The 24,651-nt window shown below is 36.5% G+C and overlaps 7 protein-coding genes across 10 annotated transcripts; 3 read left to right on the forward strand and 4 right to left on the reverse strand.

Annotated features, from left to right (window-relative positions):
• Positions 1-206: 206 nt before the first annotated feature.
• On the forward strand, positions 207-1,531 carry LOC109852152 (60S ribosomal protein L24). Its single transcript, XM_020423035.1, has 5 exons — positions 207-313; positions 442-517; positions 676-761; positions 849-1,010; positions 1,358-1,531. Exons 1-5 carry the CDS (start codon positions 309-311, stop codon positions 1,491-1,493), a joined length of 465 nt encoding a protein of 154 aa, XP_020278624.1. The 5' UTR covers positions 207-308; the 3' UTR covers positions 1,494-1,531.
• LOC109852151 (lambda-crystallin homolog) lies at positions 1,530-4,133 on the reverse strand. The gene is made up of 6 exons (XM_020423034.1): positions 3,947-4,133; positions 2,912-3,099; positions 2,617-2,825; positions 2,351-2,508; positions 2,098-2,240; positions 1,530-1,998 (listed from the first exon to the last, which is right to left on the reverse strand). The coding sequence occupies exons 1-6, from the start codon at positions 3,982-3,984 to the stop codon at positions 1,778-1,780; spliced, it is 957 nt and encodes a 318-aa protein (XP_020278623.1). The 5' UTR covers positions 3,985-4,133; the 3' UTR covers positions 1,530-1,777.
• Positions 4,134-4,687: 554 nt separating this feature from the next.
• Positions 4,688-11,509, forward strand: LOC109852148 (nuclear factor NF-kappa-B p100 subunit). Of its 3 annotated transcripts, none has more exons than XM_020423029.1 (20): positions 4,688-4,832; positions 5,251-5,416; positions 5,604-5,712; positions 6,251-6,385; positions 6,505-6,653; positions 6,734-6,897; positions 7,008-7,146; positions 7,287-7,428; positions 7,553-7,657; positions 7,754-7,868; positions 7,999-8,126; positions 8,252-8,515; positions 8,611-8,690; positions 8,775-9,020; positions 9,093-9,216; positions 9,325-9,569; positions 9,651-9,812; positions 10,639-10,761; positions 10,955-11,200; positions 11,286-11,509. In XM_020423029.1, exons 3-20 carry the CDS (start codon positions 5,616-5,618, stop codon positions 11,391-11,393), a joined length of 2,772 nt encoding a protein of 923 aa, XP_020278618.1. In that variant the 5' UTR covers positions 4,688-4,832; positions 5,251-5,416; positions 5,604-5,615; the 3' UTR covers positions 11,394-11,509. The 3 variants fall into 3 exon arrangements, with proteins under 3 accessions (XP_020278618.1, XP_020278619.1, XP_020278620.1); XM_020423030.1 differs by having other exon boundaries at positions 5,251-5,407; XM_020423031.1 differs by lacking the exon at positions 5,251-5,416.
• Positions 11,510-11,524: 15 nt separating this feature from the next.
• Positions 11,525-14,091, reverse strand: LOC109852150 (FAD-dependent oxidoreductase domain-containing protein 1-like). Its single transcript, XM_020423032.1, has 7 exons — positions 13,762-14,091; positions 13,268-13,573; positions 12,678-13,178; positions 12,425-12,570; positions 12,263-12,349; positions 12,019-12,172; positions 11,525-11,932 (listed from the first exon to the last, which is right to left on the reverse strand). The coding sequence occupies exons 1-7, from the start codon at positions 13,849-13,851 to the stop codon at positions 11,678-11,680; spliced, it is 1,539 nt and encodes a 512-aa protein (XP_020278621.1). The 5' UTR covers positions 13,852-14,091; the 3' UTR covers positions 11,525-11,677.
• Positions 14,092-14,440: 349 nt separating this feature from the next.
• LOC109852041 lies at positions 14,441-16,950 on the reverse strand. 2 transcript variants are annotated; one of them, XM_020422817.1, is made up of 4 exons: positions 16,822-16,950; positions 16,125-16,328; positions 15,785-15,926; positions 14,441-15,707 (listed from the first exon to the last, which is right to left on the reverse strand). In XM_020422817.1, the coding sequence occupies exons 2-4, from the start codon at positions 16,306-16,308 to the stop codon at positions 14,930-14,932; spliced, it is 1,104 nt and encodes a 367-aa protein (XP_020278406.1). In that variant the 5' UTR covers positions 16,309-16,328; positions 16,822-16,950; the 3' UTR covers positions 14,441-14,929. The 2 variants fall into 2 exon arrangements, with proteins under 2 accessions (XP_020278406.1, XP_020278405.1); XM_020422816.1 differs by lacking the exon at positions 16,822-16,950 and adding an exon at positions 16,581-16,807.
• LOC109852042 (NADH dehydrogenase [ubiquinone] 1 beta subcomplex subunit 9) lies at positions 16,950-17,861 on the forward strand. The gene is made up of 2 exons (XM_020422818.1): positions 16,950-17,279; positions 17,412-17,861. Exons 1-2 carry the CDS (start codon positions 17,170-17,172, stop codon positions 17,734-17,736), a joined length of 435 nt encoding a protein of 144 aa, XP_020278407.1. The 5' UTR covers positions 16,950-17,169; the 3' UTR covers positions 17,737-17,861.
• A 1,255-nt stretch (positions 17,862-19,116) lies between these two features.
• On the reverse strand, positions 19,117-24,582 carry LOC109852043 (splicing factor 1-like). The gene is made up of 9 exons (XM_020422819.1): positions 23,958-24,582; positions 23,591-23,746; positions 22,846-22,921; positions 21,107-21,259; positions 20,889-20,995; positions 20,631-20,797; positions 20,332-20,490; positions 19,947-20,233; positions 19,117-19,869 (listed from the first exon to the last, which is right to left on the reverse strand). Exons 1-9 carry the CDS (start codon positions 24,223-24,225, stop codon positions 19,314-19,316), a joined length of 1,929 nt encoding a protein of 642 aa, XP_020278408.1. The 5' UTR covers positions 24,226-24,582; the 3' UTR covers positions 19,117-19,313.
• Positions 24,583-24,651: the final 69 nt, after the last annotated feature.

A 24,651-nucleotide genomic window follows, 5' to 3' on the forward strand; every position in this document is an offset into this window, starting at 1 on the left:
TTGCTAAATGGGACGCTTTTTTCGCGCATGCGCGACGAATCTAACAATGATTCCAGCTGTCACTGGCCACCGGCCAGTCACAAACGCATGTCGCAATGCGATTCGTCAATTGACAAAAATGTGATTGGCTATTCGATAGGGAATTTGTTTCCGGTAACCAATCAGCGTGTGCAAAATCTTTTTAAGATTATTTCGACGACGTCAGTGTCCCCTGCAATAGTTCTCCCAAAGTGCGCGCACTATCATAACATCGAAACACGGGAGCGTCGGCCATTTTTATCTGCCGTTTTTCGTCGCGTTGCGTCAAGATGAAGTAAGTCCGAATTTTTCACGCGGAGACATCCGATTTTCACAACGCAATCCCGCTTTATTTACGGCTGGAATGTGGCGCATCGTGTGCACGTAATGGCTGCAATTGATATGTATTTAATCTTTTCGCAGGATCGGTTTGTGCGCGTACAGCGGATACAAAATATATCCGGGCCATGGCAAGACCATGGTTAAGGTTGACGGAAAGGTGAGTGCTGTTCGAAACACAAATCGTGAAGTAATCTGTTAACTATTACTTCGATTAATTGTTTTTATTATAACTTTTTTTGTTTTTTTTTTAAACCACGATGTGATTTTGCCACCTGTCGCTGACATGTTTAATGTAACCTCTCGTTCGCTCCTCAGACTTTCACTTTCCTCAACTCGAAGTGCGAGTCGGCACATTTGATGAGACGCAATCCAAGAAAGGTGACATGGACCGTTTTGTACAGGTACAAATATATCTTTTTTTTTGTTTTGATAAATGTAACATATCCCGTGTTTTGACTGTATTGATGAAACCTGATTTTGTTTCTCAGGCGAAAGCACAAGAAAGGTCAGGAAGAAGAACAGACCAAGAAGAGGACGAGGCGTACTCAGAAATTCCAGCGTGCTATCGTTGGCGCTTCTCTCACAGATATCTTGGCCAAACGTAATATGAAGCCAGAAATTCGCAAGGCTCAGAGAGAACAAGCCATCAAGTATGTAACTTCCTTCAGTTTTATCCAATTATCAATATTGAAGAAATGATATAATTTCTAGAAAGATCACTATGAATAACTATGCTAGTTATTATATGGTTAAAATACATTTTTGTTTGGAGATAAAGCACACGCGATAGATATCTGTTCCTTTGATGAAGCCTTTCATGCTGCGTCAAATTTCAGAATATCTTAGAATAAAAGTGAACTACTTCACCCGGAATTGCATCTTTAATTGCACTGTCTGGTTTTGCGGGTTCATACATTCAACAACATCTACAACATCTTGTGCAATGTTGTGAAATAAATGACGTTGCTCAATCTCCGCGATTGTGTTTTTGTTTCAGAGCCGCGAAGGAACAGAAAAGAGCGTTGAAGGCAACGAAAAAAGCGGTTGCCGCACCGAAAGCGAAACAAGTATCAAAACAGAAAGTCGCCAAGGTGACGCAAAAGTCTGCGCCTCGCGTGGGAGGAAAACGTTGATTCTGTAACTATAGAAATAAAGTAAAATAATTCTCATAGCGCTTGAATTTTTTTTATATTTCACAAACAAACAACGTGTAACTGTGTTGTATATACAAATGCGTATTGTATGTACAAGTGTGTACAAATCGCATCCAACTCCTAAGTTCCAAATAACATTTTATCTTTTTCCTAAAACCAATGTTCAGAACGAGATCGCGTCACGCAAAATTTAAAATTGTTCTCTCTATGCAATGAATTTAAAAAAGACCTTCGCAAAAGATTGGTGTGCGAAATATTCACGTTTACTTTTTTATCTGCTCTAATTCTTTCTTGAGTATAGACAACTTCGTCAAGGCGGTGTCTCGCCACGCTCGTCGTTCTTGCAACTTGTCGAGCGGACACATCTCGTTCAACTCGTTGCTAATCTTCTCTGCCATTTCGCCTACAAATTTCGGCGTTGGTCCGAAGGTCATGCTCACGTCGTAAATCGACTTGTTATACGTCTCACAATACTTCTTCATTCCTACGAAAAAAATTATCGCAACATGAATTGCATTATTTTTGTGGAAAAACTTATTTTCCAATAACTTGGAAATAAGTCTTTTTACGACGCTTAGAATACCTTCGGCGTTCAAATGCGCGGCCTCAAAGGCACCGAGAAAAGCGTAGCGCATTCCAAGACCTTCGCTCATCACGGCGTCGACGTCTTTCGCGCTCAGCACTCCATCGGCTACAAGTCTCCAAGCTTCGTTTAAGATCGCGTACCTGTCGATATAGATTCTTTCAGATACGCCAAGTATTGCGAAAGAGATAGACCGAACTAACAATTCGTCTAAAGGACGATCTTGCAAATAGTTAACACTAGAACTACGTACTGTATCCTGTTGAGTGCGAAACCGTCGATCTCTCTGCTGAAGACAACAGGCTTCTGACCGATCTCGGTCATGATAGCTTTCGTCTTCTCGGGAATATCGGGACGTGTCCACGGAGCTGGGACTATTTCCACAAGCGGTACGTAGTAAGGAGGATTTACCTGCGTTTGTAATATACATTTGTTTAATAATTAAATTTTCAACATTCCCAGATAATATAAAATACTTTTCTTCTGATGACGCGCGTTCCAATAAAGAAAAACACGTACGGGATGGGAGACTATGATCTGGTCGCGGTGTTTAAGTTTCTCGCTGAAGAGAGACGGACGGAACGTGGACGTCGACGAGGACAAGATCACTTTGTCGTCGACGACCTTGTCGAGATCAGCGTAAAGCTTCAGCTTCAGCGACAGATTTTCTGGTACACATTCCTGTACCAACTTGGCCCCTTTCACGCTCTCTGCTAAATCGGACGACCCTAAAAATTGAATCATCATCAATTAAATTTCATAAAGTTTTTTATTACTGTAATAAGTCAAGAAGAGGAGAAACGAGCGGGCGGACCTTTTATCAGTTGAAATTGTTGGTCCGCCTTCAGCGAGCCTCGAAGAAGACCGTCAGCTTCGAGGCGTTTCAACTGCTGACGGATGTCCTCCAATGCGTTCTTAATTTGGTCCTGGACTATGTCGTAAATAGTCACCTGATATCCCACGCTGGCGAAAAGCATCGCCCAGCTTCGTCCGATTAAACCGCTGAAATTGAGATAACCGTGTGTTAGAAATACTAGCAATCTCTTCCTTACTCTTCCAAGAAACAGGTACAACCCAATGATATTTCAATCTCGGTTATATGTGATTTATCTCTCTTTCACGGGTGCCTGTTAAAAACATGCATCACTATGATTTAGTAATCGCAAGAAACTTTTCACGCCTTTGCGCGTTATCTTATCGAAGCAAGTCGAGCTTACATCAGTACGAGTATTCGAGAAAATTTATGTAATTTAAACCCTTCTCGGTAAAATCTCTCTAAAACAATCTAGCTGAAAAAATCTATTATCAGTAAACGATAAAGCGCCATTTGACGATATCTACAATCAATAAATCGAAATAAAAAATTTGCGACGAAAGAAACGTGTATCGCAATTTCCTCTCTAATCTAACGGGCTCCCGTGAAGGTCAGTTTTACAGTTGTCAAGAAAACTGCCTCATTATTACGTAAAAGACGTATGAGTAATTTGACGTAACGCAGTGAAAGGAAGATTTTTTTTTAATATTAACGAATTTATTTTTATTTGTTTAAACATATATACTCAAATGATAAAAAGTAACGTATATGAGGGAAAATCTAAAATTCTTTATAATAAAAAAACAGTATCATAGTACAGTTGAGTGACAATTTTCTTACCGACTTAACAAAGATACCGGTTTTACTGATAACATTTCATTATGAAATAATAAAAATTCATAAGAATGAAGACACACAAGTGCTCCAGTTACAATCGATATATTAGTCGCGCGCATCGATGATTGAGCAGAATGACTTAATTATATAAAACTTGCAACTTGTGTAATTAAATTACAAATAGAGATCATCACTAACCTGCCAATAATTCCAATTTTTTCGTTCTTAGTTGACATGATCGGTTCGTTTGGATTGTTCGGACGTTTGCTAGGTGTTTCTGGGAGCAGCGTAACAAGTGGAACTTACCATCCATAAACGTGATCGGCGAAGGTGACGATATATATACACTTTCGCATATTATCAGTTTCTCAGCTCTCTCTCCCTCCTAATCGCGTTTTCACAAGAGGCGCTATCACATAAACATTCGTCAACAATATAATTTATCTCTCTCGCATGTATGTGTCATTTATATGTTAGAACATTGCGTTACGCCGCAACGAGCGCGACAACCGAGATTAAAATTAGTCAATAATCTGTTTCAAAGAGACTAAAACATAGATTGTATTATTTAATAAATTGTTTAAAGCGCAAAGATATGTTTAATTTAGCGCGTGATATTTCTATGTACACATTTTGATTTGTTTTGATTGATTAAATTATGAGATTCTTCAATTGAGATTCTTTACATTCACTTGGTCCTCTTAAATTATGACATCAAAAGCGAAGAAATAAAAAACAAAAAATTTATTTTAACGTAAATTGCACAACAAGAATTAATTACATATAAATTTCTCAGTAATTTTCCAATTGTGATAAAATTTATAGCCGAGTATCAGGAGTCTTATAAAAATATGAAAACTACTTGTGTGTTATCTTGATAAATTAATAAATTATCTCAACTAATTTATCTCGAGTTTATCGAATAATATTTTGTTTTAGGGATATCGTAACATATATTGACAGACTCGTTCTACGATGAGGGACATAACATAACGTATCTCCCATCAAGTAGTGTGTCTTAGATCACTTTGCTCGATTAATTTTCACGGAAATCAATTTAATTGGGTGAGAAAAGGTATTCGAGGTACGTATATATAATGATGTCAATATGTTATCGAAAAACTAATTAATTACGAAAAGATGAAAACAATTTGCTCTCGACTCATACTCTCTACATAATTTTCACTCAGTTTCGATATAAATGGCGGATCCCCGATTACGAAAACTTGAAAAACGCGGCAAATTTCCCTAAGAATAAGTTCCTGCAATATCCATCTTCCCCAGCACACAGATAATCAAAACTCTTCGCCTTCCAATAAATTTTTGTCATCTTTTTTACTGATTATGTAAAATTTTTAACGTGTGCCTGATCATTTCTTTGATCTTTACAACAAATTCTTTGTATAACATGCGACAGAGAAACGTGCTCTCTTGAGGAAAAGAGAAAACTTTAAGATTTCTGAAGAAAGAACGAAAGGGAACGCGTTTTTTTTTTTTGCCAGGGGCATCGCGCAGCGTAGACACATCTCTGTCCGCGGTGGGAAACCCAGACAGACCGTACTGATTGGCCAGCACATATATATCTGCTTGGGGAAGAACCGATTACTTCAAGGTTATGCAAGTTGACGCATTTAAACATGTAAAGACAGTTGATTAAATGTGCGTTTGGTGAGTAGTAATGCGTGTAGCACGCGCGTAGTGTTGTCCTGACGACGCTGTTAAAAAGATACGTTCGTGCGGTGCTATCACGAGACTTCGGGGTGCTTGAGTGAAACACCTTCACGACACATCCCGACACATTTATTGTACGTGTGTGTATTTAATTGTTTTTGTTTTTTTTTTTTGTTTACGAAAGAGATCGCCAGAAATGCCAGATGCGTACGAGAACTTTAACATGGCGATGCGAAGCATGCTGACAGCCAGCGATATCGCGGATAACGAGGATCCGTACCTCCCGTCTAACGGTAATGCGCTTTTTGACGCACCATCTCGACGCCGCGTGCGCGTTTTCGTTTCCAACGAATCGCGCTCACGGCGGAGATTTGCATATATAGATTTGTACAATACACGCGACGATCGATTGTTATTAATATGTTCGTACAAACTTGTTTTGTATTGCACAGTGTGCTCATCATCACGTTCTTTGTCTTTTGTCGTAGCGCGTAATTTAAAAAAAGAAAGTTAGTTGCTTCAGTTTATTGACAAAAGTAAATTTCAAATCGCATAAAGAATGTTTGTAAAGGAGTTTAATAGATTGTTAACGCGTTGCAAGCTGCTAATATTTTTCTGATAACTATTTATAAGATATTTTACTCATCACTTATCTAGATTTTTATATAAAGAAGAGATAAGAGATATGTGACTAAAAAATACTAATACAAATGTAATTAAAAATACTAATTATAAGTGAGAAGGAATTTTTACATAAATATAGAAAAAAGAATTTGTAATTTGTTTTATCTTGTGGAATAATATGTTTGACATTTTTCTGAAATTTTCCAGATGTATTTAATATGAATACCCTAAGCCCATTTAGCGGATCTCAAGGAAATATGAGCGCTTCATCTCCATCAACATCTCTGTCACCAGAATACTTTTCTCCAGATGATTATTTTACTAATTTAAACAGTACCCCAGGTATATGTTCACATTCAACTCAGCTGTATAAACATACAAATTATTCAAATGTTTGCTCTGCTATGTTAATAACAAAAATTGCATCTTTGTTTTTATTATAACTTTTTTCTTGCACCTAGTACTTGGCGAACCGTACATTAAGATTTTGGTACAGCCAATAGAAAAGTTCAGATTCCGATATAAATCCGAGATGGTAGGAACACATGGAAGCCTGACGGGTGTTTCGTCTCTGACAGGTAGACGAAACAAGTGTGTGCCTACAGTGCAGGTAAATATATTCATAATCAAACGCGCCAGACCATTCCCCGTATGGCACAATATTGTTACAATGTTTATTTGTATTTCCAGTTATGTAATTTTGCGGATAACGCAATAATACGATGTACATTAGCTACGTCTGATGATTACAACAGAATGATACATGCTCACAGATTAGTGAGACGAGAAAATAACGAAGATGTTGACGATCCACACGAAGTAAAAGTTTCGCGACACGATAACCATAGAGCCGAGTACGTTTATTTATTTTTTTTTCTTACCACTAGCATTTCGAGCATGTAGCTCAGTTTTCTTCTTCAATCGGATTATTGGCACGGTTACATCAATACTAGATCTGCTTCAGATTCACAAACATGGGCATAATACACACTGCGAGAAAACACATTAAAGACGAAATAGTTCGGAAGTTGTGTGCGGAGCAGTTGGAAGAACGTAGACGGCTTAACAAAAACGCTTCTCTCAACTTGTGTGATGAAGCAAAAGTGAGTTTTTGACATCACAATCTTATCTTCTCTCTGTGAGAAACTCTCTGTGAGATTATGTTATTAAAAATGTGTTTATAAAAAACTTCAAATCATATAGTCTTCGAACGATATTTTTTTAATTTTTTTTTTTTACGTAGATTAAAATCAATGCGGAACATTATCAGAGGATCATGAACTTAAATAGCGTAGCTCTCCGTTTTCAAGCATTCATAAAAGATGAATTTGACATCATGAGACCGATCACACAACCAGTTTACAGCCACCCAATCAATAATCTGAGTAAGTTTGTCGCGATATTATAAAAAAGTTTTGAGATTTAAAGTATTTTGAAATGTTTTATTAATTATTTAACAAATAATAACACACTTATTTAAAAAGATGTAATATTAATACTGTGATGTAGAAAGCGCGTTGACTGGGGAATTAAAAATATGTAGAATTGATAAATACACCAGCAGCTGCGAAGGTGGGGAAGAAGTGTTCATATTTGTAGAAAAAGTCGCTAAAAGTAAGTGCACATTTGTTAAGCTATCGCTTTGAACTTGGCTATACATTTATATTGCGATATGTCGATGCTAATAATTTATATTTATGTGTTACGTAGAAAATATAAAAATCAGATTTTTTGAAGTGGATGAGGAAAGTGGAGTTGAAGTTTGGTCTGATTATGCTCGTTTCTCAGAACTTGATGTTCATCATCAGTACGCTATGGTTTTCCGGTAAATGCGCACATCTTGTGTACTGATGTTTTACTTTACTTTTTATTTTTTATTTTATTTTATTTTATTTTATTTTATTTTATTTTATTTTTTCACGTGATACACGTGATTGATCACGCTGCGTTTTTAGAACTCCACCCTATAAAGATCTAACGATCACGTCTCCGAAAGACGTCTTTATTCAACTGGAACGTCCTTCGGATTCACAGTGTTCGAACGCAATCAAGTTTGTATACAAACCTAGTGACCGCATGATGGGTAAGATACTAATAGTTTTTTTTGGTTTTTTTGGTTTTTTTTTTTTTTTTGTTTTATCTCTGCTAGCCTTTCTCCTGCATTTCTGTTTTAAGTGCAATTCCTTTTACAACTTTTTGTAATTTTAGGTAGGAAGAGAACGAGAGTTTCTGACTCAAATAGTGAGGAATTGGCACGGATGGCAATTAGTAATCAGAATGCACCGTCGATGACTACTACTTCAGAAGCGGTATTACCGAATACAAACGCACCGCTACCTAGTACGTCTTCAAATAACAGCGAACAAAATAGTAATTTATCTCAAGATTTGCTCGAGTTGTTAGAAGAAAAATGTCCTTCTACTGAGTTTCGGGCGTTTATGAACAATATGAATTCAGACGAGTTCTTACCACGTAAGTATTACGCGCGAACAATAGTTCTATAGTTCCATACATATAAAAAGTTACAGTAAAAAAAAAAAAGAACTAATACAAATAAATTTTTCCAGTCTATACAGACTGCTTACAACAAAGCGGAACTCTAATTTGTGACGGAGCACACAGTAAAACACCAAATGTTATTTATGAGGTACGTATAGAGACGTACGATGTAAAGTTAAAATTGCGTTCTTTATTATATATATATATTATTCCGTTTTCGATATTTCTACAGGACGACGATAAACTATTTGCTAATAAGATTCTGTGCAATGCAATAAGAGATATTCAGAAAAAATCAGGAAAAACAAAAGATATTATAGTCAACTTATTCAAAGACCGAACAACTTACGGAGATACGCCTCTACACTGTGCCCTAAGATATGGACAAAAAGAAACCGCAAAGAATATCCTGAAGCTCATGAGCGTTTTGAAGTCAGACGCTGCCGAATTGATAAACATACAAAACAGTTCTGGAAAGGTAGGTAAAGTTTCTTTTACATTTCGTTTAATAATTAAAATAAATATTTATTTGATAATTATTGCACGACAGACTCCGTTGCATTATGCCGTTACGCAAATCCATCCGGAAATTACGAAAGCGTTACTGATGCTTGGCGCTGATCCGAATGTAGCAGATCATTGTGGACAAATGCCGCTACACAAAGCTGTAAAGTGTACGTATTAATGCGAGACTATTAAAAAAAAAAAAAAAGCTTGAAGTATTTAAATATTTCCACTTATGCAATATATAAATTTACATGATTGTATATGATACTTTATAGGTTCAGAAGCAAGAGCAAACATCGATATTTTGTTAAATGAAAGAACAGTTAACATTGAAGCGAACACGGATTTAGGGTGGACACCGTTGCAGTTAGCCGCTCAAGCGGGCTCGTTTCACGCAGTGCAGGCTCTCGTTAAAGCGGGCGCAGATGTCAACAGTACCGATATGTCTTACGGAAGAACTGCTTTGCACGTGGCGGTCGAAGGTGGCCACAACGACATAGTGAAATTCCTATTGGAAAACGTGAGATCAAAATGATCGTTGAGTGATTTTTGTTTTTTTAAAAATCAAATTGCACACATTAATAATTTTTGATTCCGACAGACCAAGATAGACGTGAACAAGCGAAACTTCAGCGGCAACACAGCGTTGCACACTGCCGTGGTTACGCCAGGATCGAAAGCTAAACAAATCTGTGCTCTTCTACTGAAACACGGTGCCGATCCACATATAAAGAATTATCATCACGAACCGGAAGCACCAAACGTATGTATGCAATTGTTTAAAAATATTAGGTGTTGGAATTAATTTATAGCGTTTTACAAGAGATGGCGTAGGTAGTACAGTATTTCGTTGTTACCTACAGTAATGTATTCATCGTGAAACAGCTGTCATTGGACCATATATGTAATACTCCTATATTGCTAGTCGCGTATCTTCGCAATGAGAGGCACAAGGCCCGAGAAAGGGAGACGCACGAAGTCCAAATATGGGCATAGATGGTCGAGCGTCATTATGTTCACCGCATGCGCACAAAGCAGCTGGAGAGAGAGGCTACTATATTGTCTGCACCGTAACGGTGAGCTTCAGGTCGGCACCGTACTAGCAATATAGGAGTATTACATATATGCATTGGACGTTATTTGCTTTTCATAACCTTTTTTTTTAATCATAAATAACAACACTTTTTATAATTTGAATATTGAATATTGAATATGTCAAAATTTGTGCCGAACAAAGTGTTTTTGCGGGGAGTTTTACTTCATTACTTTCATATGAACACAAGTGCTGCTGAAGCTCATCGTATTTTAGTAGATGTGTACGGTAAACATGCTCTAGCTGAGCAAACGTGTCGGAAGTGGTTTGCACGTTTTAAAGATGGTGAACTCGACTTGGATGACAAGAAGCGACCTGGCCAGCCGAAAAAATTTGAAGATAATGATTTGGAGGCATTGCTCAATGAATTTTATATTAATATAAAATATCAAACCGATCATAAACAACGAGATTATTCTGTTTATGAGTTATTTTTATGCAAGTCGTATTAAAATTTGATTTCGTTATATTTAAATAAGTTTTATTTTTGTCATAGGTCGAAGAAGACGAAGAGAATATAGTAACAAAAATAAAAATTGAAGAAGAGGATTTGGATTATAAAAATGTAGAAGAACATAGCGGACAATCGTCGTTCGACTTGGCATCCAACAAACCAGATGTACGTCGAAGCAAACTGCGTTTTATACTATTGATTTGGATTTTATTTATTTTGCAATTTTTATATTTGGAATTGCTGTTCTTCCAATCTATTCTGCTATATTTAACGATTTTTGAAACCGTTTTGCGACAAAAAATACATAACTAAAAATGTACACATTTGTTAATCAAGCATTATAATTTGTGTTTTGTAGATCTTGCAGCTCGTTTCTGAAAGTGATGCATTCTTAAAAGAAGAAGTGCAATGTAAAGAAGAAGATATAAATGATACAGAAAAAGTTTGGATGGATGTGCAACAAGAAGTGCAGTTAGCAAACATATTGGACAAGACAGAAGGATGGAAAAAATTGGTCCAGCATTTCAACTTTGATGATTTTATAAGAAAAACTATTGAACAGAGCTCGATCAGTCCGTCGATGCTTCTTTTGAATTATATTGGTGTAAGATTCTTATTTTCTTGCCGAATGTTTTATTTTATATGAGAAATCCATTTGCATATATAATCTGTCAATAATTTCTTTGTAGATACAAACCAATACTTCTCTCAGCGAGCTTCGCAACATATTAGAAATTGTTGGCGAAAGAGAAGCTGCTGCATTCATGGCTTTTAAAAAAATGTTAAGTTATGTATAAACCGTATTGTATGATGGCATCATTACGTCGTCGTATTGCATATTATTATTGTTGATAAGAAAACGTTTATATCGGAGAGATTAACTAAATTTTTTACTAGGATTCTTATCACATTTAATAAAAATATACATATACATATATACATATACATATATTTACAAAATACATAAATACACGTACTTGACAGACATTACGTGCCTCTGTATCATGTTGACATACAGTAAATACATACAAAAAAATCACAAAAGGTTTATTTTCTCTATTGTTCCTAATTATTCCAAAATCTAATATATGTTAATTTCTCTCATGGGCTCGGACTTCAAAAATCTTTCGAAGCCTAACCTAGATAAGTCTATAGTTGCGAAACGTGAGAGCAGAATCAATTCAGCTATCGCACGTCCAACCGCGGGTGCTTGCTGGATACCGTGTCCGCTGAAACCAGTTGCGAACAGCAAGTGCTTATGGTAAGGATGAAAACCGATAATACCGTTTTCATCAAAAGTGTTGTATTCGTAATATCCAGCCCATGAGGATTTTATCTGGAATACAATGTAATCGTACTTTATAAAAATTTTGTTCACTCAAGTTACTCTTTGCACGAAGAAAAACCTATATATATATGTACCTTTAGAGCCTCAAACGCTGATACTCTACGAGCTAGCAAAGGCCACACCGTGTTGTCGAAGTATTCGTAATCGACATCTAAATTTTCTATTGACGGTTCTTCGTGATGTTCTGGGGATTTTCCCGCAATGTAATTGTTTGCCAGACCGTCTCGCCTGTATGGGAATCATTTCCAATCTTATCCTTCAATTACTATATCATCTGTTATACAGATGTATATGTATATTTATATATATCACTCGTACCTGAAATACAATCCACTGGGTTCGATCGTCATAGGTGTGTTTAAACCAGGTCCGTCAGGACTATTGAAGCAATATACAAATCTTTTTCTGCAAAACGGAGATGCGAATAAAAGTGACAATAAAAAAAAAGCAAGAGATAACATACTTTTTCAATGAAATTACCTGGGCTCCACTGGTAAAGGTACAGACAATATTTCTTCACCCGTTCCAATATTAGCCATTTCGGCCACTTGACCACTAAATGCGCCCGCGGCTATAACAACTATAGCAAATTCTATTGACCTAATCTCGCCGTCGTTCATTTGAATCTGATGAGAACCACGTGTTTATGTTAAAAGTTTACACACACGTAACTGGAAGTTTATATAAAAAAACTTTATGAGCAAGCCAAATGATTTCTGTTCAAATTACTCACAACTGCCCTGTTTAATTTTGTTAATGGATTCATATTCTTATCGAAGGCCCCAGGTAACTCCTTGTATTGAAACGCCACAACTTCGCCATTGATATATTGGGTTCCTAAATAGCTAGCCTTATTTTTGAAGGCACACAAAAGAGACCACGGATCAAACCATCCTTCTTTTTCCAAACCAAGACATCCCGCTGCAATGCCGTCAGTATTTAACCAGGGAAATCGTTTCTTCAACTTCTCCGCGGTAAGAACTATGTTTTTGGCTCCCAGAGAATTTTGCAGTTTCGAACTTTTAACTAAAGATTCTGCTCCTGCCTCACTCGCCAGAATTAAATAACCATACGGGTGGAAACACAAATCTATGGGTGGTTGTCCCGGAATACCCAAATGTTCGTTGACATTTCTCATGAACTCCGCGCCGTACAGTGACATTTCAATATTCTCTTCGAGAGTGAACTGTTGGCGCAAGCCGCCCACTGAAAGAGTTGTGGAAGCTTTGGCGTACTAAAATAATCAATAAACACAGTTCTTTCATTTGGTATTCAAGAGACTTATAAATAAGCCTTGAACTAACACCTGAATTAACATCTTACCGTGGGATCTCTCTCGACTACAACAATTCTGAATTCCTCTTTGTGAAACTTCTCCTTTAACCAGTACGCTACCGAACTGCCTATCGCACCACCGCCAATAATAAGTACATCACATTGGGCGGGAATTATTTCAGATTCGTTGAAGAATTTTGTAAAATCTGAAATCTCTTTGTTGGATGACATCAGGTTTTTTAAGTTCGCCCACTCCTTCTTGATACTTTTCATCATTTTTTTTCCAGGAGAGGTGGTATCCACAAATTCTTTATATTTCGACACATTTTTATCGTTGTCTTCCGCCTTTGAGCTCTGTAAATTTTAATATACACAATCACGTTACGCGTCATATAAATTGCATTAAAAATCATTCAAAACAAACTGGCAATTCAATTTAATGACTCTTTTGCTAAGGAAAGACTGCACGTGCTGTGAAAAAATTTAACCTCCAACGTGCGCGCGATCTTTTTTAATTAAAAAAATATCAGAGACAAAATTACCTGTTTCCTAGTGGAATTAAAAAATTGAATCGTCGTGCATTGTTTAAAAAAATCAACGTGCTTTCTGTTGCGTGTCAAATATCGGAGCATGTTCCTGCGCGTAACGAATTGTTGTCAAACAGTAGTCAAAACGCCGAAAACTCTCAAACACTGAGAACTGCGAAGATTGTTAGCCTCCTAGACTATTTATCGGTTGAAAAATATGATATGATTGAAACAATAAAAATGGTTATCATTGTTTATCACAAAAAAATCATTTAATAATTGTATTTACACTGATAACGAGACATTGCGACACGTGAGGCATACGTGCGTGCCGATAAAAGCAGCGTTTTTATCAGAGACAGTCTCGAAGAAAACAAATTTTTTTTTAAATCTGCACAGTGCACTGTAAGTAACATACGCTCTTGTATATATTCTTATCTATAAATTGTCTTAATTTTATTTAAACATACTTACATTATAAAATATATTTACATGTTTTATTACAAAAATATAAGATTTTTTCAAGATGTACATATATGTGTAATTTTGAGAGAAGTGTTTTTTTTTTTTTATATTTGTAGATTCTTAAATACAGTACAGTTGTCTATAATTATTGTTTACAGACTATTGTTTTTTTTTTTTGAGAAAATAACTTTAAGGCAGTACTGGACCATCTGAGATATATATTAGTGTGTGTGTATATACATACACATTCACACAGCCACCAAACAAGCAACAAGCAAAAATACAGTTTGCAAAATTCTTGATGCAACTTTTTTTTATATGTCTTACGTATAACATACGCTAAAAACAAATTAAAATGCTAGGAAAAATACATACATTTATCTGTTTGTCTATAAACACATTTGATAATTAACTACATTACTTAAGTTTTTAACAGTTTTTTCTAAATCTTGATAGTGTCAGAATGCGGTCAAATGCAAATCGAAGAATCGGAACGGAAAAGATTTACGGTGAGAGATCATCATCATATTGTTCCGATTTTTCCGACCGCGCATACAGTACTGTCTTAATTATCTTAAATAATATAAAAATAAGTACCTGATATTTTTGGCAAACTATTCAGTGATTCACAACACAATAGTTATAATTTCACACTAAACAATAAAAATACATTTGCAAATGTAAAAGAAACAAAATACACTGCAATGATCGTTTGAAATTAGAACTGTTGCTTCTTACTATCTTTCTTATCTAACATGTTGCAAGGTATCAGTACCATTTTTGGTAACACAGAGGACGATTTCACTAAGTGTTGAGTGTTCTTCGCTGCATTCTGACCTGAATTTACATATTCCACTTCTGCTTCCGTAACGATCTTGCAAATATTTAACTTGATATCCGCTTGTGCTTTTGGCGGTAACTTCTTCACCGTCTGCGCCATGCTCTCGAAAAACAGTTCTATACTACTCTTGTTCTCAGGAGTCACGTAAACTTGCTCAAGATTCATCTCAATGTCTTTATTGTTGTTCTTAAATTCCTTCTTCAATTCCTTCGCCAGCAGTTGATTTGCCATAAAAATAGAAGCTGTGTTATTAGTATTGTTTGTTAAACTTGTATCATTGCCGGTTTTAAGAATTGAATTCTTTGGCTTTTTATAAGGAATGGACGATGTCATTTTCGGAAGTTTTTTCTTCTGATACTTTGACTTTTTCTGTGGAACATAACTGTCAGCATCTTGTTGCATCTGCTGCTCATGCTGAGTTTTCGTACTCTGACTAATCAACTGGTCCTCACTGTTGTCCAATACCTCTATTGTTTCAGTTTCCTCTTCCTGTTCACCGGGTGTTTCTTCCAGAACCTCATAATCTTTATATTCCTCCTCAGTTGGATCTTCCAACTGTTCGAGTAAACCTTCAGGAGTTGTTTTATTTGAATATATTTCGTCTATATATTCCTTACTCAGCTCCAAACAAAATGGTACATAGTCTGGTTCAAACCTGTCAAAGCGTTCTTATTTGAGCAAAAGAGCTTACACAATTGAATCTCATTACCAAAAAAAAAAAAACTTTCTTACGGTAATTTCAAGAAGCTCAGGTGATCTTCAAAATACCACTTTCTTCTTGTTGCATTCTCTTCGTCGGTCTTGGAGAGAGTGAGCTTTATGATGCGGGAATATGTGTCCTTAATGTTGTTCCACTTCAGTTTCAACCATGTTGCTGCAGAAAATATTCAATGTAATCATGAGTTTGTTCACCGCTGTTGATTACTGCTTGCAATTGTGCTTGGAATTAAGAGATAAATAATGTGTACATATTCATCATTGGAGCAAAAAAAGGAAAACAAGAGTAACTACAACGAAGTGTAAATAACAAAAATAAAAATCTAACATCACAAACACAAATTTTTTCACATACGTTCTACTCCGAGTTCATTTGCGATACGCTCCCAGACTTTCTGTCTGAGATAATTTATTTTGCCACTGAAGCCAGTTACTTCACTGCAATACAGAACCGGATGCTGCTTGATCGCCTCTATTATTCTCTCCATCAGCCGCTGGGAATCGGGCGGCATTGTCAATATTTCGCGTATGTCGCACATAATCGACGCACGCAAAATACCTGCGAACAACAAAAGTTAACATTAAAAATAATCACAACACGTCGCGCTAAAAATGTTTTTTATGTCACGATCGTTTTCCCGCCGTCGTTCGCCCGGCCGAAGGTAAAGCCGGACGTGTCAAGATTTGTCGTTCGCATCACAACGAATTTTAATGTGCACGCGTCATTACGACATTACAACGTCGTCTATCAATAATCAAACGTGATAATTTTGCCGAACAAACAAGCGGACGCGAATGAGAATTATCGTACCTCGCAGGTTAAGCAAAAAAAAAAAATCGCTCGCTGCTGTGAAAAGTGACCGAAAGTATTGATGATCGCTCGATAGCGTTGCAATGATTCAAAAATTCGTCTCAGGACTCGATAAATAATCGTTTACATCCAACGATGATCAAACGTGAATCAACGGTAAATCAACAACGCGCCGTCTGCTGCCTGTGACAAATTGTCGCAAATCGCGACTAATATTGGGGTTGCATACGCGCCATTTTACCTGTAGAATCTCGACCTGATTTCGTGAACGCTGATAGGTTGTTGGATAGAGAATTTTGAAGATTCGGAAAATACTTCGTCGAGCAGCCAATGAGAAAACTGCTACGTGATGGACAATTTTTGATTGCCTTCGTAAGATGTCAGTCAAATGATGTTGCTAACGATTTCCAGTGGAACGGAGTACGACAGCCCTCTATAGTTGTTGCAACACGACAAAACCAAACCTACTTGTTTGCTTAGATAACTTGTTCGCTAAGTGATCGTCGTGTTCGTGCAATTGCGCGCATCTGACTCCTTTGCTTTGGAGATTTTTGTGGAAAAGAATTGTGATATTTTCCGACTAAAATCGATGGCGCATCTTCCCTCGGAGCTTATATCGCACGCGCAAAAAGTGTGCAGACTGTACAAGCGTGCTCTACGCACTACGAGGGATTGGTATCACAAACAACCCGAGTGGAGGTACACGTCAGCTGACGGCGCTCGATGTGTGATTTTGTTTTTACAGCTAAGAACTACATATGGAAGTGAGATGTAATACATAAGCGATTTGCCAGGAACGTGTATCGTAATCAAATTTTTAATATTCTGCAGATATCAAGCCGTGCTGCTGAGAGAACGATTCGATAAAAACAAGGATATAAAGGACTTACGTTACGCGAAGTATCTGTTGGAAGAAGGGGAGAAAGAAGTCTTCCTTAAACAACATCCTATACCGTCGCGATATGCAAATTCGATCACAGGAGGAGCGTACAATCGAACAACCGAGTCCGAAGATTGGGTCCTAGATTTTTGGGATCCCATGGAAAAAGCTCAGTATCCCAAGTACTTCGCGCGTCGTGAACAAATGAAGGATGAATATGAGAAGTGGTATTACGAAACGTATCCTGAGGAAAAGAAAAAGCTCAAGGATCATTAGATAAATTAGGATATAATGCTTTGCATCTTGTGATGTAACTTGTAGATAAAAAATTTGTATAATATATAAAAATGTGTGTTACTGCTGAAATCGTCGTTATTAAATAGAATACCGCTCTTATTTTATATTACATGTGTTAAAATTACCTTTCTTCTGAAAATTGAGAACAAAAAAAAATTTTATAAATGCGAGGACAAATGATAAAAAGTAAACATTTGATCTGCAACTCAACCGTACACACTGTTTACATACATGGTATTTATTATTTAATCAGAAATACATGCCAAGCAAATTTTTTCATAAATTAATCTTCTTAATGTTACATTATATTAACATATAATTAACACTAACATTACATTAAAAAACAATGAGTCGAATCTTGTGAAGTTTTGTTTTGTATTCCTTTAGGAAAACATTGTATAAAACCTATTATGTATCTTAGATACATATGTATCTTAGATAACACACAAACAAGACACAGAATCTTTTATTTTATAGATAATTGAAAAAATACTATATGCGAGAAAATGATGTTATAGTTTGTTTCAAAATATTAAAAACACAAAAAGTGAATTTATTTATTTGTATATATACTTGTTGTATATATACTTATTTGACTATGTGTGCGTGTATAATACAATCTAATTTTATTTAATACATTATTATCATTTGGACTCAGAAATTTATAAATATATGAAACAATCATTCAAACACACCAATTAAAAAGTGCCAAGTGAGTTCATTTCATCTTATACTGTCATATCTTATTTAATTTGCAAGCAATTCACTTCATTTCCTATCATAAATTATTTTATAATTGCGAACGTATTTAACACACATAAAACATGTTAAAAGTTTTTAATATTAAATAATATTAAACTTATGAACAAAAAAAAAATGGAAATCTCAGTTTTTTGCATGAAGATGGAAAATTCAGCTTGTATTTATAAGTTATTTATAGTAAATATATATTTATAGCACTTATATATATAAATATTATTTATATTTTAATTATGTGAAATTAGGGACACATAAGTATGGTTTTTTCTTTCTTATCTATATTACAATTTTTCAACATTGATAGGTTTTGCAATTTTGGAAGCAATTATCCGGGACTGGAATAGACTACAAAACAAAAAATATCTTAGAACAGTGCTTTAAATAAAAAATTTTAGAGCGCGCGAAACAAATTCAAAACTCTGAAAAACGAAACAGGACTGTTCAACCTGTGCCTACATTTTTTTTGACGATATATATATGTATCTAGTGATCAACACAGTTCATAAAAGCACACAACTTTTAGAACTTAGAATTAAGAGTTACACTTTATGCCAGTGATTACTCGCATATCAAGACAAAAAAAAAAAAAAAAAAAAAAAAACTGTGTACAAAATAATATAATCAAAGCTAGTCATAATGATATTTATTTCTAGTTTCTGGTCTATAATTAAATTTTGCTCTACGTCTCCCTATCTGAATGCAACAATTCTCTTCGGGCTTTGTAATCTTTTTCTTCTGCTTAATTCTCTCAACTTTTTGTTTATTAATGATACCGTTACGACACATTGTGATTAGAACTAACTAGTGGGCGGAGGTGGCGGTGGCGGCTGGGCTAGCAACGTCGGTAGCGTGTTCAAATCGATCCCCGGTGGCGCGGGAGTTTGTTGCTGTGGCGGTGGTGGAACTGGGGCAGCCGGTGGCCAGCCGCCCATTTGTTGTGGCTGCCAGGTACCCGGAAATCCGGGGGGCGGCGCCGTTCCCGGCGGTGGTGGTCGCATCGGTCCCTGCTGACCTTGCTGCCACGGCGGAATTCCCATTCCAGGCGGCGGAATCTGCGTGGGTGGCATCTGGCCCGGTGGTGGTGGTTGATTGTTGCTGGCCATCCACGGCATTAACGGAGGAATGTTGGGCTGTGTAGTGGAGCCAGGCGGCGGCGGTGGTGGCTGCATCACGCCCGGTGGGGGCGGCATGCTCACCGGTGGTTGCCATTGCATGTTCATATTGTTCATTCCTTCGCCACCTTGACTCCACGGCGGTGGCGCCATGCTAGGTGGTGGCATCATCGGACCTCCCTGCATCATCTGCGGTGGTGGATGCGCTGGAGCTGCCATTAATGCACGAGGAGGCTGCTGCCTAAAAGCAAAGGAAAGAACGATTCATTTTCGGTCTAGATTGGAACAAGGAGAAAAAAGACAACTTGTCGCTCTTACCTATCGAAGAGTCCAGGATAGCTAGGATTAGGATTGGGATTCTGCTGCTGTCTGGCCTGTGCGGTCTTTGACCTGTCTGGTGGTGGTCCCTCTCCTAATTCGGCCATAAGCGACATATACTCTTCATCTATTTTGGCTTTGTCTCCAGTCTGACCCATTCCTCCCATTCCAGCGGCAGCCGGACCACCTTGACCAGGTCTCTTGGATCTACAATCTCTAGCGATATGTCCCGCACCACCACAATTCGAACATACTATATTATTTGTTACATTTGGCTTATCTGGACACTGAAATTAAAAAATTAAAAAATCGCATTAGTATGTCGTAGCGGTATTTTTTTCTAATTCTTTGTTTTGAAAAAACATAACAGAAAAGTTATACACACCAGCCATGACTTATGGTCCGGAGCACCGCAATTGGTGCAACGCGGACCGTCATTTTCACGCAAAGTGCCGTTCAATAAAGCTAATTCACGTAATTGATTACGTCGTAGATCATTTTGTCCCTCTGGCACTTCCACACCTTGACGAATAATTTCGTGTATCTGCAATAATTCAATTAGTATTATAACGCTACAATGCATTTATCTTACATAATTACATTATACATTTTCTCACGTTAACGTAACTTACAAGTTACAGAAGAATTATAAAAAAAAAAAAAAAATAATACGGAGAAACATACTCGTTCTACAGCCTTTTTCACAGCGTCTAAATTATTCGCGGTAATGTAGGCATGCAAGGGTTCGTCTTCGCCTGGTAAAGGCTGTCCATCTTTCCTGCCTACTTTTCCTTCTTTCACGGATCCTTTGCCGCGAATTATAATTTTTGCGCCTGTCTCCTTTTCCATGGCTAGATTTCAAAAGAAAATATAAATAAATCAAGATTTTTAATTTAAAATTCATTTATATACGATTGATAATAGCTTGCAAAATGCAATTACACTTTAACGTATTTCCACGTGGTCCAATGAGTAAACCGACAAAATTTATATCAGGATGTTCTTCTTGGGGAATCATCACTTTGTCATGAACTCTTATTATTGGCGGTCTGAAACAAAAGAGATAAATTGAGTATTTGAGAAAAAAAAAAAACAATTAATGAGCAGAGCTAGTTAGAAAAAATGTTACTTATAACAGAAATAATATCTGTGAAACTTACTTATAATCTGGCGGTGGCTTAAACTCCGGATTGATTTTCAGGATCTTCTGAATCAAATTATGACGTTCTTCTTCCAATTTACGTCTCGTACGATATTCCCTTGTGTTCAACCGTTTACCATCGCTACTGTAAATAGGCTCGGGAGATGGAGATCTGAAAAATACAAAAGGTAATACCCCATATCAAGATATAAATTTTCATCAAGATGATACTAATATACAAGCAACCTGAACCTACTATGACTGTATGAATAAGTGGGGAAAAACCGTTGTGATTTCGAGCAAAACATTTATTCCGATAGACAATTTTTTTTTTCATAAAATTGTGATAGATATGTAACTAAATCATCGCGCTGTGCTAGTGTTTTTTTTTTTATATTAATTTAATTTCTCTATAAATGTTATAGTAATCGTGAAAAGTTTGAGGATCCAGCAATTATAAAGAATATTGCTTTTATTAGAAACTGTACTTAAAAAAAAAATCTTAACAAAAAGAACGTTCCACAAATTTTGCAACTGCACGTGATCAATAGAGTTGCTAATATTAAAATGTATATTGTGTTTCGATTACATAATCAGAGCTTTAAATGTGTTAATTGTTAAGATTACTTTTCAAAAAAACTGTATATATTAAGTTTCCTAATATGTGTTGAAGAATAGAAAAATTAATGTCACTGCCGGATATAGCATATTATTTAATATTCTACAGTAGGCAACCACTGGGAGACTGCACGTTTGTGCACGGCAGATATCGGTATGATGTCAGCTGCTAAGACAGATCCTGTGATTATTAAAATAATCTTTTGCATTAGTTAATATCATGTAATATCTCAATCAGTATATATCTCACTATATCACAATGCTATTAATAAAAAACACAATTACATAAAAATAATGGATCCAGCTAAAATCGGTAAGTTATAAACCTATTGGAATAAATTATTAGGAAAAAGTATACGTGTATTCGTTATGTTTAAGACCTGTACCTGAAAGTAACGTTAAATTCTCTGTTAAAATTTCAATAAACCGATATTTTTCCTGAAAGATTTCCTCATTAAGATTGTAATTAGCAATAATGAATCTTCCTATTAAAATTATTAATCGTTTCAAGATGTGCCGTGCAAATCACGGCAGCCTGCGTAAAGGGACAGAACTTTTTTCACTCTAAGTGACCCATGCAGAAAGCTCTCATGTACTAACAAAATTGATAAGAGAATCTATGTTATCGGTGCTGTGACAATTTTTATCCGCTTATCAAACTCGATTGCAACAGGTCATCTCAGAGCTGTTCTATGTGTGCAAAGAATGTATCTATTTAAGAAATATACATCAACTAGAATACCCACTGCTCTCTTTAAACACTGCTACTAATTTATGATCGATATCAATTTGTCATGAAAACCCATTTTGTGCGTACGATTATGCTTTTGGATTCTTTAAATAAAATTTTAAGAAATGTGAAATGAAGCGTAACCGCGACTTGTAGCAGTGTTTAATAAAACTGAATTATTAAAATAGATTGATTAGGGCAAACCAATACTATCAAAATTCATCTTCTTGTTGTGGGGGCTCTAATCAAGCCCAGTGTTTTCAAATGATGGATCGGTATTCCCACACTAATTGAACCTGAGCCATATAGAGATATTTTCTTTAAGGCTTCTGTATTACGGGCTGCTGTATGGTCAGTAGATAGGTATTGGTAGATATAACGTTTTTTTGGTATGTAAGTTTCTTTCAAACCTTTCCTCAGGATTAAGCGGAATTCCAAGATCGCCGGTGCGTAGTTTCCTGCTGATTTCCTCAATCTGCAGCTGAACTGTAAACCAACGGGTTAGAGGGGGCGGAAACCCCAACAGTTAGATATTGCCAATTTGCCATAATCATATACATTCTATAAAATAAGCTTTTTCAAAAAAAAACAAAAAAAAAAAAACAAAAAAAAAACAACAATATTATCAAGGTATTGTGTATATTTAAAGTTAAACATCACAGTTAATCATTAGTTCCCAAGTAAAAAGTTTAAGTTGCTTCTTACATGGCTCATTAATTAAACTTATATTTCTTGAAAATCATATCTTGAATTATTAATGACATCTAAATGATAAACAATATAAAAGTCTTATGGAAATATACAAATTGCTTGAAAACAAGTTAGTGGCATTTGAAAATATATCAATGATCAGATAATTATTCAGCAAAATTGGCAATCCCTCTTGCCAAATTTGATGATTCAATAGTTTTTAAGAAGCTTCCTGATGCTTACCTCTAAAAATTTTGAATTTTTATCAATATATATATATATAAATATATATATATATATACACATCATCATATACTTACATCACTCCATCTATTCTATAAATTAGGTTTTAGAAACTTATGTACAGAGGCAAAATATTTAAAAGAATTCCCTAGCCATGTGTGTGTACTAACTTACTAGAAAGAAAATGATACTGTAAATATTAAATAAGAGAAAGAAACTTACAGAGGTAAGCTTTCTCCTGTTCAGGAGTCAGATTTGTTGGTAGTACCGTAGGCATCCCTGGTATAAATGTTTTGTCATGTTCGCTACCACTCCATCTAGTCTTTTTCCTCTTCTTACGTTCTACCTCTTTCAATTCTTTCTCCTGCTTACTATCACCTAAAATTTGTTCGATAGAATAAGAGCTTACACAGAAGCAACAAAGTGTCTTCAGTAAATATAAAAATATCTTTCAAAAGATTTAACAAATAACAAGACACACGTTATATAAAACATCTGTAGGAATCGGGATCAAATTTTTTTTAATTTTTACAAAAAGCCCAAAAAACAAATGAGAATAAAAGAGAATCTGACAACAAAGTCGATTTACCTTCTGCTTCCCGCTTTCGGGTTAACGACGTAGTATTATTGCTCATCGAGTTCGGATTTGCGTTCACCTGCGCGCCGTTCGCGATCGCGGCACTTACCGCGGCAGCCGCCGCGGCCGCAGCTGCGGCCGCTGCCGAAGCCGTGCCTGTGGGGGTCTGCTGCTGTTGCTGAGCGTTCTGCAGATAGCTCGGATTTAACAACGATGTGAAATTACGCGACTGATTCATGTCGCCGGCGATGTCGCATGCGACCGCACTCGATGTGCTCATGCACGATCTCGCAAATCTTCGTCGATCGAACGTCGAACGTCAACGACAATCGGCCACGCTAACGGAGAAGAAAGTTTACACGCTGAGAAAATGGCGAAGTCCGTTTCTCCGACCGATCCAGAATCACCCGCCCATGTGTCACGGTGGGTGGTAACTGTGTGGATGGCAACACTTCTATTCGCTTCTGTTAGGCGATATCGCAACCGTATGAATATTAGCCAGCAATACGCGCCTCAAGGCTTTCTCGCAATGAGATAACGGAATCACGTCGACGAAACAAACAGCAGATGCGTCGAAGCCCAGACTCGATTAGGTGCAGTTGCGGCTCACTGGAGCGGATCTACTCCATTGAAGTCAGAGAAAGAGGAAGGTTACACGGGTCCTACGCTCGTTGCGTAGGATTTTCCACGGAGTTTCGGAACACAG

This window comes from Pseudomyrmex gracilis, unplaced genomic scaffold (genome assembly GCF_002006095.1).
Source record: "Pseudomyrmex gracilis isolate BER0280 unplaced genomic scaffold, ASM200609v1 scaffold_24, whole genome shotgun sequence".
In the NCBI taxonomy this organism is placed as follows: Eukaryota; Metazoa; Arthropoda; class Insecta; order Hymenoptera; family Formicidae; genus Pseudomyrmex; species Pseudomyrmex gracilis.

Coding starts and splice junctions, on each gene's coding strand:
- LOC109852152 (XM_020423035.1), top strand. Junction 518..675: donor TGGTTAAGGTTGACGGAAAG/GTGAGTGCTGTT, acceptor TTCGCTCCTCAG/ACTTTCACTTTCCTCAACTC. Junction 1,011..1,357: donor CAGAGAGAACAAGCCATCAA/GTATGTAACTTC, acceptor TTTTTGTTTCAG/AGCCGCGAAGGAACAGAAAA.
- LOC109852151 (XM_020423034.1), bottom strand. CDS start 3,984: ATGTCAACTAAGAACGAAAAAATTGGAATTATTGGCAG. Junction 2,509..2,616: donor AGATCATAGTCTCCCATCCC/GTACGTGTTTTT, acceptor TTACAAACGCAG/GTAAATCCTCCTTACTACGT. Junction 1,999..2,097: donor CGCGCATTTGAACGCCGAAG/GTATTCTAAGCG, acceptor TTTTTTTCGTAG/GAATGAAGAAGTATTGTGAG.
- LOC109852148 (XM_020423029.1), top strand. CDS start 5,616: ATGCCAGATGCGTACGAGAACTTTAACATGGCGATGCGAAGCATGCTG. Junction 5,713..6,250: donor TCCGTACCTCCCGTCTAACG/GTAATGCGCTTT, acceptor GAAATTTTCCAG/ATGTATTTAATATGAATACC. Junction 7,869..7,998: donor CAGTACGCTATGGTTTTCCG/GTAAATGCGCAC, acceptor CTGCGTTTTTAG/AACTCCACCCTATAAAGATC.
- LOC109852150 (XM_020423032.1), bottom strand. CDS start 13,851: ATGCTCCGATATTTGACACGCAACAGAAAGCACGTTGATTTTTTTAAA. Junction 12,571..12,677: donor CAAAATTAAACAGGGCAGTT/GTGAGTAATTTG, acceptor GGTTCTCATCAG/ATTCAAATGAACGACGGCGA. Junction 12,350..12,424: donor CCTTTACCAGTGGAGCCCAG/GTAATTTCATTG, acceptor TCCGTTTTGCAG/AAAAAGATTTGTATATTGCT.
- LOC109852041 (XM_020422817.1), bottom strand. CDS start 16,308: ATGTGCGACATACGCGAAATATTGACAATGCCGCCCGATTCCCAGCGG. Junction 15,927..16,124: donor AAATGAACTCGGAGTAGAAC/GTATGTGAAAAA, acceptor TATTTTCTGCAG/CAACATGGTTGAAACTGAAG. Junction 15,708..15,784: donor CTGAGCTTCTTGAAATTACC/GTAAGAAAGTTT, acceptor ACGCTTTGACAG/GTTTGAACCAGACTATGTAC.
- LOC109852042 (XM_020422818.1), top strand. CDS start 17,170: ATGGCGCATCTTCCCTCGGAGCTTATATCGCACGCGCAAAAAGTGTGC. Junction 17,280..17,411: donor CACAAACAACCCGAGTGGAG/GTACACGTCAGC, acceptor AATATTCTGCAG/ATATCAAGCCGTGCTGCTGA.
- LOC109852043 (XM_020422819.1), bottom strand. CDS start 24,225: ATGAGCACATCGAGTGCGGTCGCATGCGACATCGCCGGCGACATGAAT. Junction 20,996..21,106: donor AAGCCACCGCCAGATTATAA/GTAAGTTTCACA, acceptor CTTTTGTTTCAG/ACCGCCAATAATAAGAGTTC. Junction 20,234..20,331: donor CGGACCATAAGTCATGGCTG/GTGTGTATAACT, acceptor TTTTAATTTCAG/TGTCCAGATAAGCCAAATGT.